The sequence below is a fragment of the Lycium barbarum genome, chromosome 3 (assembly GCF_019175385.1).
Source record: "Lycium barbarum isolate Lr01 chromosome 3, ASM1917538v2, whole genome shotgun sequence".
In the NCBI taxonomy this organism is placed as follows: Eukaryota; Viridiplantae; Streptophyta; class Magnoliopsida; order Solanales; family Solanaceae; genus Lycium; species Lycium barbarum.
This window is the reverse complement of record NC_083339.1, coordinates 143867762-143885039: the sequence shown is the minus strand read 5'-3', so window position 1 is coordinate 143885039 and position 17278 is coordinate 143867762. Positions and strand designations below refer to the sequence as shown.

Sequence of the window (17278 nt, the reverse complement as noted above, 5' to 3'; positions counted from 1 at the left end):
CCGGCATAACTTTAACTTTTTCTTAAAGATTGTATGCTGGATCCGGCATACACTCCCCCAGTCCTGCCTTGCTAAATTATTTTTTTATTTTATGCCTGAGCGAAGGTTCGAACCCAGAACTTCATGTATTCGCCCATCTTTCCAAGCAAAGGGCAAAATTTAAAGACCACAGATATGAAGGGCAAAATTTAAAGACCACAAATTTGAGGGGCAAAATTTAAAGACCACCCCAAACGAAGGGCAATCCGCACAAAAAAATGATCTAAAGTGTTGGGCCCGTGCGCAGCACAAGCATAGACAGTCTAGTATTTACAAAAAAGTTTAATTTTGACATTTGACTCCGCCACTGATAACTTGTTCGCAAACCAAACACCAGTTGAATTTATGTCACGCTTTTTAATCCATCAATCCAATCACCAAAATGGAGAGAAAAAAAAAAGGATTAAGGAAAAGACATTCAGCTTGGAGCCCATAAAACGATTCCAATTACACGATGAGAAAAAACAAAACCCAAAGAAATCTCCACCTTACACGTCGCATGCACGAGTCGAATCGAACGATAGAGATTAAACCCCTGCTCTGCACGAATGAAGGCCAGTTTGATAACAGCTTTATCAGTCTCGTAAAACGCACACAGCTTTCAAAGTAGTACTGTTACCGTGTTGTACTATTTTGTAAGAAGAGAGCACTTGTAGTGTGTGAGTAACTATTGTTTTGAGATCAAAAATGGGGAGAAAACCAAAGGTCGAAGCAAGACGTGTGAGCAAGCGAATAGCAGAAGCAAAACGTGTGATAAATCCGATAGTTGGCCTGGAAGCAACACATAAGAAGAAACCAATAGTTGCCGGAGCAAAAGGAACTGGAAGGAAGACAAAAGTAACAAAAATGGCCCATGACCGGAAAAAGATAGTACTATCTTCTAAGAAGATAAAAGCTATTAAGGAAACATCCAAGAATGAGGTATTGTGTACTGTTTTTACCCTTATTTTCGGGCAAAGATTAACCAAAAACCTAATGTCTAATCATTGTCATTTCCCTCATGTTTGATTTTTTGATGCTTTCTCTTACATGCATGCGCTTCTGTGTTTTTGGTTGCTTAAGTTGACTACCCGATCTGTTTCACTTTTTTTGTTTTTGGTAACTAATCTGTTTCACTTTGTTTGTCACTATTTCTTTATAATATCCGTTTCAAAACACATTTTGTTACACAAAAAAAAAACACTTTTTTAGAGTCACACGAATGTTATGACATGTTTAGAAGTACAGATTTGAAGTTTTATAGTCATACTACACACACATATTTAAGATCATAATTTTACAAAAGTCTATATTTATTTATTTTAAATTAAATTTTGAGTACTATATCAAACAAAATGAAACTGAAGGAACAGAGTAAGGAGTAGTTTTTTTAGGGAAAAGGGTCAATTTTACCCTCCAAGTATGGTTTATGGTTTATAGTTTAAATTTGCCCTCCGTCAAAGTTTGGGATCAAATTTGCCTTCTCCGTCAAAGTTTGGGATCAAATTTGCTCTCTCTGTTGAAGTTTGGGATCAAATTTGCCCTCCCCGTTAGGATACTTGATAAATTTGCCCTTATATGGATGGAAGTCTGACTTGGAGTTCACAACACAAAAAGTTAGCCACGTTGGATCCACATAGGCTCCACGTAGTCTCCCAATCCCAATTCTCTTTTGAAAAAAAAAAGTGCCTCTGCAACATTTGTTTTGTCATAGTGAAGGTTTCTTCTTGAACTCTTCAGAGCATTTCTGAACAGAGGAATTTTTTTTTCTCGGAATACATTCCTAAACATATACCGAAAGTAAGATCAGAAAAGTTATGATCCTGCAAAAGTGACAACAAGACAACAAAATAAATTTGTGCAGTTCAGCTTTGAAAATCCATTTTCAGTTCTCTTGAATAGTTTTTTAGAGCTTCTGACAGGGAGGCGACAACAATGAGTTAAGTTAGCTCCATCGAAGTTCACCTAAGATAGATGTCATGTTTAAGAAAGTTTTGCCGGTCAGATAAATTCTATGTTTCTGGAGAGAACAACGAATCCTTGATCGTATTAAACATTTGTTGTTGATACTGCAGAATTTTTCTCACATGCCTCCTATTTTATGCATTACGTGTGTACCTCGATGCGATTAAAACTCCGGCTTTTCATATTACTACATGTGCCTTAGTGTCAGCAATAGTCTAGACGGGTTAAGAGAATTGGGATTGGGAAACGGGTTAAAAAGAGAATTGGGTTTGGGAGTCTACTTGGAGCCTATGTGGATCCATCGTGGCTAATTTTTTTGTGTTGTGGAGTCCAAGTCAGACTTTCATCCATATAAGGGCAAATTTATCAAGTATCCTAATGGGGAGAGCAAATTTGATCCCAAACTTCAACGAAAAGGGCAAATTTGATCTGAAGCTTTGACATAGGGCAAATTTAAACTATAAGCCATACTTGGAGGGTAAATTTGATCCCAAACTTTGACGGAGAGGGTAAATTTGATCTCAAACTTTGACAGAAAGGGTAAATTTGATCCCAAACTTTGACGGAGGGCAAATTTAAACTAGGGAAAAGGGTCAAATATACCCCTGAACTTTGCGAAAATGTCTAGATATGCCCTCCGTTTAAAGTTTGGCTCATTTGTGCCCCTGCCGTCCAACTTTTGGCACATATATACCCCCGAAGACGTTAAATGCCTTGCTGGATTTTCCCAACCTGTTAATTTTTTTAATTTTTTTTTAGAAAAATCTGAAGTAGCCACATGGCATTTTAATTTAAAAGATCCTCCCATTTAACCCACCCCTCCAATACCCGACCCACAAAATAACCTGACATCGCCGGGTGAACCACCGCTCCTCCACCACATCACCGGCCATCTCACCTTCCTTGTCAAGTTTCAACCATAGAATCACCACCAAAACAGAGCAAAACCACGGCCAGAAACAACCATCAATGACGGCCGATTCTCCATCACCACCTGAAACCTCATTGACACAGTCGTCAATTTTCTTCTCCGGTTAAAGTAGAGGTATTTCTAGTCGAGCTACGGTCCTAGTTCACTGAAGCAAAGTAACAAGCTACTTGATATTTTGAGGTCCATCTCTACTCTTCTCACTATTTCAAGTCATGCTTCACTTGATTTCTATGGATAATTGATTGCTGAGATTTGTTGTTTGATTGAAATGGATTGGTGTAGTTTTCTGTTGAATCAATTCGAAAACCCCGATTCTAATTTCTTTACTGATAAACTCAACAAATGGGGGCAAGTCTTCTTTATATGTTTGAGACCCAAATTCATCTTTTTTCTGTGTAATTTGATATAAAATATTGAAACGTTTCAATCTTTCAACTAAAATTACAAGTAAGAGATAAATGCTATATTAGTAGTGGAGGCCCAAAGGTTCAAATCGATGCTTAAACGAATACCCATTTGTTTACAAAGAAAATTTGGTGTTGATGATGATGAATATAATGTATTAATGGTTTATTTTGCTAGATGAATGTGGTTTTTGCCCATGGGAGTGGGGGTATTGGCAGTGGTGGCTCGACGTTAGGTGGAGGTGGGAGGGAGAAAAAGAAAAAAGAAAAAAAAAATAATAAAGGAACGGAGATAAGAAAATTAATGGTGAAAGGCAAAAGAGGTGTATGATCTTCTTGGAGTGTTAATCGAGGTTGGTAAATGTATGGGTTGTGGCCATTTCTGTGAAGCTGCTATTGATAATGGGGTGGCCATAAATTCCACCTCTGTTAGTTCATCTTCTAATTTTTAATTGATTATCGTAATTGGATAGTATTTTTGTTTAGTAACTAATGTTACTATGTTAAATGAAGGTGGTTTTGACAATGGGAGATGGAGATAGATCCATGGAGGTCGGTGTTGGAATAGGGAAGGTAAATGGATTAGATGGGTTAAAAGGGAGGGCAGGTCGGGTTATTGGATGGGTGGATTAGATGGGAGGGGTATTTTAAATTTAAATGCCACGTGGCAATTTAATGTCACGTGGCAATTTATGATGTTAAAAAAATATTTTTAATGGTAATGGAAATTCCAGCAATGCATTTAACGTCTTCAAGAGTATATAGTTCCAAAAGTTGGACGGTAAGGGCACAGATGAGCCAAACTTTAAACGGAGGGCATATCTAGACATTTTTGCAAAGTTCACGAGTATATTTGACCCTTTTCCCTTTTTCAAAGCTAAGCTTAGCGCATGTTTGGAAGGGCTCATGACTTATGGCTTATAAGTCAAAAGCCATAGCTATAAATCCTAACTTATTATTTTTGTTATTTGACATAAAAATAAGAGTTTAAAAGCACTTTTGTAATCTTACTCTAACACTACAAAATGCTAGAAAAGCTATTTTGGCTTAAATACACCGGAATAAGCCAATCCGGAGAGGCTTTTAGTGTGCCTAAAGTTTAAATGTTTCATGGCACTTGACTGTAAAAGGTTACACCTATTCCTATATACTCATTTAGGCCCTAGCAATGTTTTCTTTATTTACTCTCTCTGCCTCAAGAAAAAAGGTTTTTCTTTATTTTCTCCCTTTAGTTCCTTTCATGAACAGGTTGTTTAAGTATATACATTGTGCTCTTTGGACCTTGAGATTGACTTGAGTGATTAGAAATGCTGCATTCGTATAATGTTGTTTTACTTACAGAGTGACACTTATTATGTTGTTACTTGCTTTATTCCGATATGCTTGAAACCTTCTACTTGAATACCGAACAGAGAGGCAAAAGGCCCTTTGCAAGTGAAGTTACACAGACAGACATCAGCTACAAAACTCTGTATATCAACTCGCAAAGAAAGGTCTTTCTTGTTTATAGTCCATTTGCGTGACTTCATTTCTATGCTGTTTTTTTAGGACTAATCCGTATGATTTTTTTAACCGCTAGGTTGAGAATTTGACGGAGGAAAACTATAAACAAGCCATTGATTTGAGCTACCGCTGTGGACAAGTTGATGCAGTAAGCAGCTATTCCACATCAAATGTCAAGCTTGTTCTATTTTGCAGGATTCAAGGACTAATTAATCTTACTTTGCAGTACGAGTATATAATAGGAAATATGAAGAATGTGGTTGCCTTGTCAAATGTAATGAGAGTAACTGATGCAGAGATGAACTTGGCGGAAGGAACTGCTCCAGATGCTCCTCCTTTGAATGCTGGCACTGAACCTGAACCATCTCGGACTACGAAGAACTCATAGAAAGTGTGCTCCTCCCCTAGGAAGTGAATGTTTTTTGACTGCCTGTCCTAAACTAAGTAGGCTATCTATTTATTTGGTGCTTTTGGTAAAATGTGTACATATATGATGAAACTAGCAACTCTGGTTGGTCTTTAGCCTGTTAATTTTCACAGGCAGTATCGGACGGTTTCTTAGCAGCTAGTATGGACTCTTGTTGGTAAAGCTGGAAGTTGATTTTGAATGTAATCTATTGATGTCTTACCCTTTTCAATAAATCAAACAATTTATGATCATTCTTTCCGCCAAATGAGAAAGCCTGCTTCATCATTGAAGTCTTTTAACTAGTAAAAAGATGACAAAACGAAAAACATCAGAGCTCGGATCAAAACATATCAGAAAGCGTGAGAGTTGCCTCTGGAGTAAAACTACTTTAAAAGATATCTATTATATACGAATTTATAGACTTTTAACATTAGGTGTTATTGTCTCTCTAAGGCTCTATATACAGGGTTAAAACTCAAAGACCACTATGATTTTTCCGCCAAAACTTGCCACCTCTCAACTTAAGCTGTCACTAAATCCAAATAGCTGCACTATATAAGCTTTTAATAGCGCAATAAGCATATTTGTTTAGAAGAACTACTGCCTCTTTTGCATAGTATTGAATCTATTGACACTAGGGGAGTAAGCTTAGTCCTCTGTACATTATTTACAGGTGCAAAAGCTCATTGAACAGAGGAGAGATTCCTAACTCAGTCATTTCAGAGAGGGCAGTCAGGATCTGTTGTGGGCGCTTTAATGACTCTCGTGTTGTAAGATCCACAGCACCCACACTTGTGATATAACCAATGGAAGGGTGCCCGGCCTTTCCGTTCACAGTCATTGCAAAGGATGTCCTGTATTTGAAATGTAATATTAGATGGATATTTTAAGGAAAAATGCACGTGCATATTAGGTGCCGTTTGGCCATAAAAATTATTCACTTTTTTCCGAAAATTATTTTCCACTTTTTTCACTTTTGGGCGTTTGGTCATAAATATTCCAAATACAACTTGAAGTTGTATTCCGGAATACCAAAAACTCAAAAAACTTGTTTTTAAAAAAAATGAAACTTTTTTTCACTTTTTTACAACTACATTTCACCAAAAACTACAATTTCAAAAACTATGGCCAAACACAACTCCAACTCCAACTCCAACTCTAACTTCAAAAATTCCAAAAAAAGTGAATTTGTTTTTGGTATCTATGGCCAAACGCCTACTAAGTATCATCATGCTGTACAAACTCTTAACAGAACATCTAGTACCACATTATATAATATTCTAATTAGAACAACCACCAAATAGATCATCAATATTAAGCAGTATTTTCCTTTTCTTTAGTCCAATATAAGTACATTACTGATGTCGAGACTCGAGACAGCTATAAGAGTCATAACAATGTCACCATGCGGCAACAACAACGTCCATTTTTAGTACTCACAAAAAAAAAATCACTCCTCTGGTTGCCATCTCTTCTGTTCCTTCTTGACTTCTTTAAGCTTTATGAAGCAAACGAAATAAATTATTTAAGAAGATGACCAACTAATCATGCTATATATGTTTTCATCCCACCAAAAAACCATGCTATATATGTTTTGCATCCCACCAACATGACCAAAATCATATTATACATGTTCTCCATCCACAACAGCAAGAACAACAACATACCCAATGTAATCCCACAAGTGGGGTCTATACATGTTCTCCATCCCATCGACAAATTTAAAACCTTGAAAAAAGATGCCAATGCAAGTCCAAAAACTGAAAAGAAAATGCGAAATGGAAAGTTAATTAAGAAGGCAAACCTGCCAACGATTCTGGTACTCCTCTGGAAGAACCTCATTAGCCAGCAGTGCATCGAGCATTCCAAAATAAACCTGGCAGGCAAAATGTTTTATAGAAACTTTAGGGCACCACTCCAGGCACAACACCATTACTGTTAAAGTATCAATTCTTTCAGAAGTCCTTCGCACCAATCACACCCTCAAGGACCACTTTATGAGTGGCAACAGCCTTATGAATAGGACCCATCCCACCAACCCTCCCAGGAAAATCAAGAACATGAAAAGGAGGGAGGGGGGGAAATGCAGCGAGAAGAGGCACCTCCCACAAATCAAAAGAGAAGAATTGAATTTTGAAAAAGTGGAAACTCTTCATGGCTGCTGTATGGAAACCTCAAAAAGTGATTATAAAGCCTCAGACTACGTGACACTCAACAAAGAACTCAAGGCCTCACAACTTTAACATACACGTACTGCTCACTTTGCCAGCTATTGTGCTTGGAGGCAGCAGCGAACAGCATTTAGGCACATAGCGCAACCTAAAAAGAATATTATAAAAGGAGATCACGGGAAAGTTATCTTACCGCCATATTACCCATGGATTTGCTGCATATCGGGCAAACGTAGTTACTGCGAGCATATGCCTGGCAGAGAGAGCATGGCTAACTTTAAACGAGCTTAAATAAAGTGAATAAATTCCCAAAATTCGTAAGTAGTCAAAGCAAATATATGTGAGAGCACATACTGTACAATATGACTTGAATTTTCACCTGAAAGCAAGCCGAGTGCATGTAATGCCCACAAGGCAGAGGTCTAACTGTTGCACTGGAAGTAAACAAGAACTCACAGCAAATGGGACAATTTGTTTCTAACGCCTTCTCCAAGCATTTATGCTCTATTAAACTTTTTCCCAGACAACAATTGCATTTCATGCAATGATAAAAATCAATTCCAAGACCGTGTCCAACTCGACAAAGGTTGCAAGAAGGACAGTGATATACTGGCCTGATACAGAAAATAGTCATTCAGCAGAAGAAAACTGCCTGTTCTCATAAATCAATTTTCCATAGAAATAGAGAATGTGTCAATCTCATATGTTTTCTTTTATTTCATCATCAATCCCATTCCTAGCTCGAGAGAAATAGTGAACATGTTGTTATGTATGGGTCGGTTCAAATACTAGTTCTTATTGGGATTATAATACAGAGATCGTTTATGCAGTGAATAAAAATGAAGGCACTGTTCTACAGTGAATAATTTTGTAGGAGTAGCTATGCGTTAACTAATAAGACATAGAATGTGACTTAGGGAGTACTTACTTTAAGGACATTTTTATCTTTAAATACTTCATCGCCGTGTTGCTAGTATACACACACTTATTCCACATCTATCCCGCATAAAATAGTACATAGATTCACACGTAAATTAATGCCGGTATTATTTAACACAGCCAACCGAAAGCTGCGTTAGTTAGGACTTACTTTTTCTCATACAGCCAACCAAAACTGCACTAGCTATGCATGAATAATATTTTCTAGTTCCTAGTCCCTCCAAACAAATGACCCTTTAATGACCTATGTAAGAGATAAACATATACCCAGGTGATATTGTCAAGAACTGCAATGATTCTAAGGTCATTAGCTGACAAAAACAGATCATGCAATTCTTCCTCCACTAATTGGGTACACTTCAAAGATGCACTCCAAAGGATAAATGTGTGAAGTAGTATTTAAGCAACACTTTTATGCCAAACTCTAAAAGAAAAAATGTGAGTTGACTCGTCTACCTCTCGTCGTCAAAGAACTTGCATATACTGCAATAGTATTTTGCCATGGAAAATCCATTGCATGATGGTGTCGTGCAGCTGGGTCCAATTGGTTGAACTTTCAAGCAACGCATGCACATCATCTCTATAGTCGCTTTCCTAGAAAAAGAATAAACATGAGATACAAAGAACCCAACTACAAGCTCAGGCAGTTCTATCTAAGGTTTACCTGTCCATTGAATGGTCGCTCACTTCATCATGGCAGAATCTGCATGTAAACAATTTTCCACAGCAAGCTGCACGAAGTTTGCAGTTTCTTTTGTAGTGTTCGCATCCAAAAATCTGCTTCTCCGTATCTCGAAAGGACGGTGAACACTCAACAACATCTTCACTACGAGAGATTTCTTCTGTTGATGCTTGTGATTTCTGCTGAGAGGCTATCCAACGGCTGATTACATGGAAAAATGATCAACATGAGGTTTACTGTCTATTTACCTACATTTCAAGATGCAATAGATAATAATAGCAAAAGGAAGCACCAATACAAACCTAGTCATCAGATTTTGAATTAAATAAGATTTCCTCCTTGGATCAAGAGTTGAATTCCTGTGAACTTTTCTGATCTCTGACTCAAGTTCTGTCTGATTCATACGGAAAATGTCTTTCCAACCGGGTTTGAACATACAGTCACTCTGGTCCAATCCTTCATGAGAATCAACACCTGTCTTATCGAGGCACAGATGTTATCTCCATTAGATGCAATAAACGGTCAAGCCATAAATTAAGCACTAAACTGCAGATCCAAGAGCAGGATACACAATGAAATAATTAGGGTCATAGCAATAACCTCTGTTTGTATTGCTATTTTGCAAGGCTTCAGGCTGTGAAGATACATCAGGATTTCGTCTCCAACATTCGTTGAGCCATTCACTGAACATAGTGTTTCTTGTAGCCTGCTTTAATGTGTCCATCATCTTATTCTGCTCATCCTGAGTAAGAGCAGAAGTTACCCAAGGCAGCAGTGACTGAAGTACTTCAGCCCCTGTGCTTCCAATTATACGACCAACAATTATGTCTTGCTCCTCCATAGAGAAATGCTTGCCAAATAGCGGCCACAGCTCAAGTTCTTCTCTGAATATATGCTGATCCAGGCTAACTCTGATTGATTTACACATTCCTTGAACCTTTGTGGCAAGCTCGTTATATTTTCTTTTGCGATCCCTATCATGCAGGCCAGTAGACTCAACAATAGTCCTGCCAGATTCAACCTGGTAGTCTTCCTTCAATCCTTCGTGAAGTTCTGAAAGATCAGTGAGGGCAGATGATATGTCTTCAAACAGTTTCTCCTCCTGCTTATGGTCCAACATATAGGAGTGAGACACATTGTGGAGTGCTTCTTTAGATTCAAGTGCAGGGAAAACTATCTCATCCTCTGCATTACTGTGGGCTCTGTACAAACCCCAAAGCAACCGAAATCTTCCAATGAACTGCCGAAGAAAAGTCTCAGGACAGTCCCTAAGCTTACCAGATTCAACATCAAGATACTCCAAATCTTTTTGTATCGCCTTATGAAATTTGAATATGGTGTCAATGGGAAGCACTTTATGGTTGGGTTGAGAAGAGCTACAATCTGTCTCCCAGATAAAGAGACTTGAGTCAAGAGAAGGAGCAGCAGAACTGAAGGTCAACGAACGAATAGATTTTGGTGTGGATATAGTAGTTAGTCCGAGATTATTATCGCTAACTCCCAATCCTGGCACACGACATGACTGATCATTGCAAGAGATATTACAAGCATTTACACCCTTGGACAAGTCCGATGTATTATCTTTTGTGCAAAGAGCAGTAAGGTTTCTTTTGAATGGCCTTTTAGAATCATCAGATTTGACTGAGAGAATACATGGACAAGGTGCTTGAGTATAATATTCTTCAATGTCAGCAAACCTTTTAACAGGGCAGCAACCAGTGACACTAGAAGACAAACATACACCATCTGCACGTCCTTTACATGCCCAACCAGATAATAGGGTCACCAAAGCAGTATCAGCTGCAGAAGCTGCAAGAGTAGAATTCAATTACATAATTCAGGAAAAAAACAAAACTGCCGGCAAATCAACTGCTCTAGCAACAAAGCAGTACCAGCTAGCTGCAAATTCTTTAAGAAATTTCTGGCTTCATCTTCAGACAGTGCTCCCACTAGCCAGGGTAAGACTCGCTCTATCAACTTCAATGGCATTAAACACAAGCTTTGGTACAAAAGCTTCCTCTGCCTGTCCTGGGTGAAATGCTTTCGAGCAAGCGGAAGAACCTGGATATGAAGGACAAGAGAGAGACATCCTTTAGCTCTGAAGGATATTTTGCGGACATGGAGACAAAGGCAAGCAATAGCTACAAGATTATCTAGAAAGTAGATGTGAGTCCGAATGCAATTCATGGAGTATGCAGACTCTGGAGCTTATTGAACCTACAGAGAAGTTCATACTTTTGGAAATTAATACCTCCCAATTTTATTCACATCTGGTCATGTCAACATACAATGAGACACATAACAACTAGTACTAATTTCAGCAAGAAAACAATAAGTTTATAATGAACCCTACCTGAACTTCTTCATTGTGAAAATGTCGTTCAATTGTCTCAATAATTAAGTCAGCCTGAGAACATAATTTGGAGAAAAATTCAGCAGCTGAGGTGGAATTGACTTCTGTGCTTTGAATGCTCTCGATCAGGCAACGAAGCTCATTAAATTGACTTTCTTCCTCAGCATGCTCTTGGAAAAAGGAGAGCCCTCCATCTACAGCAGGAAATATGACCTTGTCCTCAGCAATGCTGCCATAAGGTAAATCTAAAGATTAAAGTTTCTGTTTGAGACAGGACTAAAAAGCCGGTTTGTTCTGGATGGGAAAAATTTATTCATCAGCATTAGTAAATTGCTCATATTACAGTTTCTAACATTAAGCTCATTCATCAATAGTGCAGGATGTATAATTTAAATAGAATCCTGTGCAACTGTTGGACAGAGCTCCAAATGTCAGACCACAAGCAAGATTAGCTCCCCGAACTTTTTCAGAAGATTAAAGACTAATAGAATTACTTCACCAGTATCCTGCAAATACCTTTATATATGCATTTTTTTTTTTTTTTTTTTTTTTTTGCAAATAAGAGATTTTGCTCCTCGTTTCTTTCTTTTAAAAAACTAAAGATCTGTAATACTTAACAATCTGTTAAGAAAGTTGTAAATCAGCAATGCTCTTGTCCTTCATTAGCTTTAGCATACAGAAGAGATCCAAAGGATGGTTTGTGCTCAAAATCTAAAAACTTTAAGATTATTGAGTGACGATCAATACAAGTAATAGGCAACAAACAATTTCTTTTCTTTCCCGAAAACTCTAATTTTCAGTCATAAACAATCATATCACGATTTCATGACTAAATCCGTACAAGAAGAGTGTCAATGATATAGTTGCTTCAAGAAACAAAAAATAGGTGATCTCGTATATGCAAAAAAGTTAATAGGTTGAGGCATTATAGAATTTGATGAAATAAAGATCCATCATGAAAGGACAAGAAGACTCATCAATTATGACTTTATGGTCTTTCACTTAAATGGACATCAAATAGAACAACAGCATGGCATGCGTAGTATCTTCAGTGAACTTGTAAACTTGCATTTTAATTTAGTAAGATTTGACGAATTTCTATCTATCAAATAATGAAATAAGAATTTTCATAGACCAATACCTATGAAATATGCAGACTTCAGCTATAAACTGAAGTCTTGCATAGAAAGGCGCCAAACTAGATAATTCTCCGGCGAACTCAATTCTTCTTGCCTCTGCTGCTATTTCATCTAACTCTCTCTTAATAGCATTATGCCAATGCAATACTTCATCAATTGGGTTTCCAGAATCAGTATCACAGGTATCACCCTCTAGCCCAAACTTTCTTTTCCCGGGGCTGGAAGATTCACACACACACTTTATGTTTCCTGACGCACAAGTTTCTGTGACAGAGTTAAAATCCACAGAGCAAGGCAGCTCAGCATCAATGTCATGCCCACCAACTGCAGTGACACTCTTTCCACCTTCCATCCAGGAAAAAATTACCTTCAACAAACGATGCATAACAAAAAAACAGAGTCTTAGAGGGGAAAAAATAGAAAAGGCAATAATGTTACCAATATCAAAAAACAATAGAAAAGGCAAACAGAGAGAGAGAAAGAAAAGCAGTTAGCATCTAGACATGAACAAAAAAAACCTGCTGGAGAAGCTTCTCTTTTGGAATAATCATAGACAAGCACTTCTGCATATCCTTGTGCTCACCAGGAGATATAGAAGATGAAAGCCAGGGAAGGAATTTTTTCATCATATTCACAGGAATGCTACAAAGGAACTGCCAAACAAGTGATGCCTGCTCATCCACTGAGAATTTCTCAATGAGCAAAGGAAACACCTGTCAGGAATATTTGTAGTCAACAAACATGTAAATTGTATGGATTTTCAAGTTATTTGATTTTGTGAGATTAACACTGATATCACGTCGGACACATGAAGTTCTGTCGAATATATTATATGTATCTGATAACCCAACCATTGACAGCCCAGGTTATGCAGGCGCAGGTTATATCTGGACAAATATACTCTAGGCAAAAACCAACCCTTGTTGTAAGCAACAAAAAACAAGATGATACTAGCCTGACGGCTGACCAGACAATGACCTTGCCGATCCTCTCAGGCTAGTTACAAGTCAAAATAGTAAAACTCCCACACACGTATCTAACTGTTCTGAGAAGCAACAAAGCTAAACTATCTGTAAACTTGACTTAATTAAGTGCAATAGATCAATTTAAAGCATATCATGTGGACAATAATACAGATCTTCTATGAATCTAGTAATTCTTAAGTGTAAAAAGAAGCACATAAAGAGAGAGGCTCGCAGCTGTAACAACTGACCACTAGGATGGTATATGTAAGATGTGGAATCCTTGAACATGAAACGTAAGCAGTGTCTCCTATGAGAATACCTGTTCTTCCTCTTTTGACATGTGCTGACTAACAGAAGTTTGCAATGCCCCAGTACAAGATGCTAGCTCTCGTGGAAAACTTTCATAGTTCTGCTTCTCAGAATTTAAGATCTCAAAAAGGTGATCAAAAAGATCGCTTTCACCTTTGTGCTCTAAGGAGTATGTTTGTGCTACATTCTTCACACGTCTATCAAGAGCTGGAAAGATCACCTGCAATTGTTATAATCATGCTATCATCTCCAGCAAAGGTACATACAAGAAGACATGTACAAAGTAGAACCAACAAAGAAGCTTGTCATTTTATCACGCACGACAAAAGAAGTCAATATCCATGGCACTTTTTCCGTATAATCCAAAATGATATCATCGTATATTACACCAAGATGGTTTAACTTTTAAAAACAACATGCCGTTATGTATCCAGAAAATCATCTAACTACACAAAATGAAATGTTTACACCAAAAACACAGTTGAAACAACAGGCCTCCTTCGATTTTTGTATGTTCTTCTTCTACTCCTTCAAAAGTTGTTCAATTTCTTTCTAGCCGAATCGTCCAAAATGCACAAAGAGGTCCTGTATTCAAAATTGTATCCTTCTAGTCTCTATTTTCTCTATCCTCCAACTCTGCAACTCTTTTAGAAAATCCAAGCTATATTAAGCAAATAATATCCAAATGACCAGACAGAAATACTTTGCAATCAAACAGTATAGGGTGAGTGTCTTATTGACGGCCTCTGCAGATCTAAATTTAAGGTTTTCACCAGTAACCTCAAAAGCACCAAACCATTATCACTTAAATCTAAGAAAGGGAATCAAGCGCAGCACCAGATGGAAGTACAAACATGTCACATCTGCCAATTGGCAATAGCACCGAGGTACACTATTTTAACCATTAGAACCATCATAGCATACAACAGTTGATGTAGGGGTCTTTGTCTCAACAAGATGTCGATCCTTAATCTGCAGAAGAAGAAACATGGAAATTGAATTCTAATCCCCATCTTGGCCAGAGGGATTACTTTCATGTATGAACAGTCTATAAGGTTTGTTGAAGACTCTTGTCCTCATTCAACAAGGAAAACCTATTTTAACATTAGATATAACTAGATTGCTCCAAAAAAGATTTCATGAAAATGCGCTAAGACAGAATAAGTACCACGAAATAACATCATCTCCTATCTAAACAGTTCGTTCGTAATGGGAAGTATTGATTGCATTAAGATCGCAGTGTTTGCCCCAATAAAAACAGAATAGATATTAATTAGACGAATAAATTTTGTCTGCTATATTTAAACCTAATAAATAAGTGCTTCTGAATCAATATCATCTTTTAAGAATTTTCGTTATAGACAAACACGTAACTAAATCGCTAGTCATTAAAAGGAGCACAGAGCGAGACAACAAGTAACAGGAAGCTCACCAAGAATTCAATAGCAACAACAAGCAACATACGGTTGGATAATGAAACGAGGTTTTAGTAACTAACTTAACAGTATGGCTCGATTAGCAATTCCCTATGCCGAAAAGACAATGTCACTGTATACAAGGTTAAATTTCATAAATGCTCACATAACTATGGACTTTTTTCACTAAACTCACATAACTATTTTTCAAACAAAAAAATCACAACACTTTCATCCTACTAACCAAAAAAAAGTCACATAACTATATTTTCTAACCGAAAAATCACAAAAAGTTCACCATACTAACACAAAGTCACAATTACCGAAAAATCACAAAACTTTCTCCTACTAACAAAAAAGTCACATAACTACATTTTCTAACCGAAAAATCACAAACCTTTCACCTTACTAACAAAAAAAGTCACATAACTACATTTTCTAACCAAAAAATCACAAAACTTTCACCCTACTAACAAAAAAATTCACACAACTACATTTTCTAACCGAAAAATCACAAAAAATTCACCATACTAACACAAAACTCACAATTGCCGAAAAAATCAACGATAATTTTTTAATAAGTGTTAATAGAACTGAGTAGACGAGAAAATACCTCATCCTCAGCATGGCAATGGTGCTTATAAACTGATCTAAGAAAACGGTAACGTTTAAGCAACGGCTTTATATCTGTCAATTGTCCGGTAGCATACGCTAACGCCGAACGGTGAAGTGCATCAAGTTCCAGCCTAATTGCCTTATGAAAAAACAGGAAAAACAGAATAGGAGAATCCTGTTTTGTACTACTCTCCGTTTCCATAACTCCGTTACCGTTAGAAGATGCCGTTGTAGATGAAACTGCACTATTACCACTGCATAATACCGCTACTCCTCCACCTCCTTCTCTTCCTTGTGAAGCCATTTTTTTACAACTCCTAGCTCTAATTTCTCTAAAATGTGCAATAATTAAACTCTTTTCTCTCTGTACTGCAAAAGGAAATGGACACTTTTTGCTTTCTCTTTTTATCCTTCACGTATGCAAGGAAGAAAAAAAAAAAAAAAAGGAAATACACACATACACGTACACACTTTCTATTTTTTTTTTCTCTCTGTGTGAATTCAGAGAGTCTGTTACAAAGTTTGTATTTGGATTTGGCCAGAAGAGACTCCTCCAGAAATCTCTATATGTGTCTGACTATACGTGCATATATACGTAGACTTTTTTTTTTTTTCCGGCTCTTGTTGTTTTTCAATTCATATATACATAAAGTTGTTAATTATGGAATCATATGAATATTTTGTACAGATAATAATTAAAAATGGAATTTTAGATGGGAGATTTTGTTCGAAGGTGAAAGGAGGGATTCCTAGTTGTGGATGAGAACTGGTGGAATACTTTTGTGTACAGTTTGACCCGGACCCACGTGGCGTAACATACAGCCACGCTGGATTTACTTTCGTTTTGGATTGATTAATTTAACTAGGCGTTTGGCCATGAAATGCAAATATTTTTCACATTATTTGGATTTTGAAGCCGGAATTGAAGATAGAGTTGTGTTTATTTATGATTTTTGCAAAAATTATATGGTTGTTTGAATGTATTAAAAGTAAAAATAAGATTTTAAATATTTTTTAAATTTTAAATGCAACTTCAAATTGTATTTGAAATTTTCATAGCCAGACGTGAAAAGTTTTCACCTTAGGTAAAACACTTTTTAATAGATGTAATTTTACATTCAAAAATCAAAATCAAAACATCATGATAACTTAGTGTCCCACCATAACCGTATTACTCCTTTATCCCAATTTATGCGATATTGTTTGATTAGAAATAAAATTTAAGAAAGAAAGATTTTTTAAAAAAATTTATGATCTAAAATAAGCTATAAATATTTGTGAAATTATAAATTACTTCATTAAAAATAAAATAAAAATATTAAATTAAATTATTTTTAAATATAAAAATGTATCAAATAGAACAAAGAGGGAATATTACGTTGCGCTTACTTTGGATAATGGCGTCTAAATTAATTAAAGGTTAAAAAAAAGTTAGTAGGGACAAATTTGTCGTTTTGTCG

At 36.8% G+C, this 17278-nt stretch overlaps 2 protein-coding genes across 5 annotated transcripts; one reads left to right on the top strand and one right to left on the bottom strand.

The window, feature by feature from the left end:
• The first annotated feature begins 513 nt into the window (after positions 1–513).
• Positions 514–5481, top strand: LOC132633264 (uncharacterized). Of its 2 annotated transcripts, none has more exons than XM_060349561.1 (4): positions 514–960; positions 4731–4811; positions 4898–4969; positions 5048–5481. In XM_060349561.1, exons 1-4 carry the CDS (start codon positions 727–729, stop codon positions 5207–5209), a joined length of 549 nt encoding a protein of 182 aa, XP_060205544.1. In that variant the 5' UTR covers positions 514–726; the 3' UTR covers positions 5210–5481. The 2 variants fall into 2 exon arrangements, 1 of the variants encoding a protein (XP_060205544.1); XR_009579619.1 differs by lacking the exon at positions 514–960 and adding an exon at positions 2532–3094.
• Positions 5482–5603: 122 nt separating this feature from the next.
• LOC132633263 (zinc finger protein BRUTUS-like) lies at positions 5604–16565 on the bottom strand. 3 transcript variants are annotated; one of them, XM_060349559.1, is made up of 14 exons: positions 15817–16564; positions 13799–14008; positions 13033–13227; positions 12517–12881; positions 11376–11604; positions 10915–11083; positions 9623–10831; positions 9325–9496; positions 9005–9223; positions 8797–8934; positions 7781–8015; positions 7595–7654; positions 7035–7106; positions 5604–6084 (listed from the first exon to the last, which is right to left on the bottom strand). In XM_060349559.1, exons 1-14 carry the CDS (start codon positions 16120–16122, stop codon positions 5950–5952), a joined length of 3714 nt encoding a protein of 1237 aa, XP_060205542.1. In that variant the 5' UTR covers positions 16123–16564; the 3' UTR covers positions 5604–5949. The 3 variants fall into 3 exon arrangements, 2 of the variants coding, with proteins under 2 accessions (XP_060205542.1, XP_060205543.1); XR_009579618.1 differs by having other exon boundaries at positions 6018–6084; positions 7756–8015; positions 15817–16565; XM_060349560.1 differs by lacking the exons at positions 13799–14008; positions 15817–16564 and having other exon boundaries at positions 13098–13225.
• Between the last annotated feature and the right edge of the window lie 713 nt (positions 16566–17278).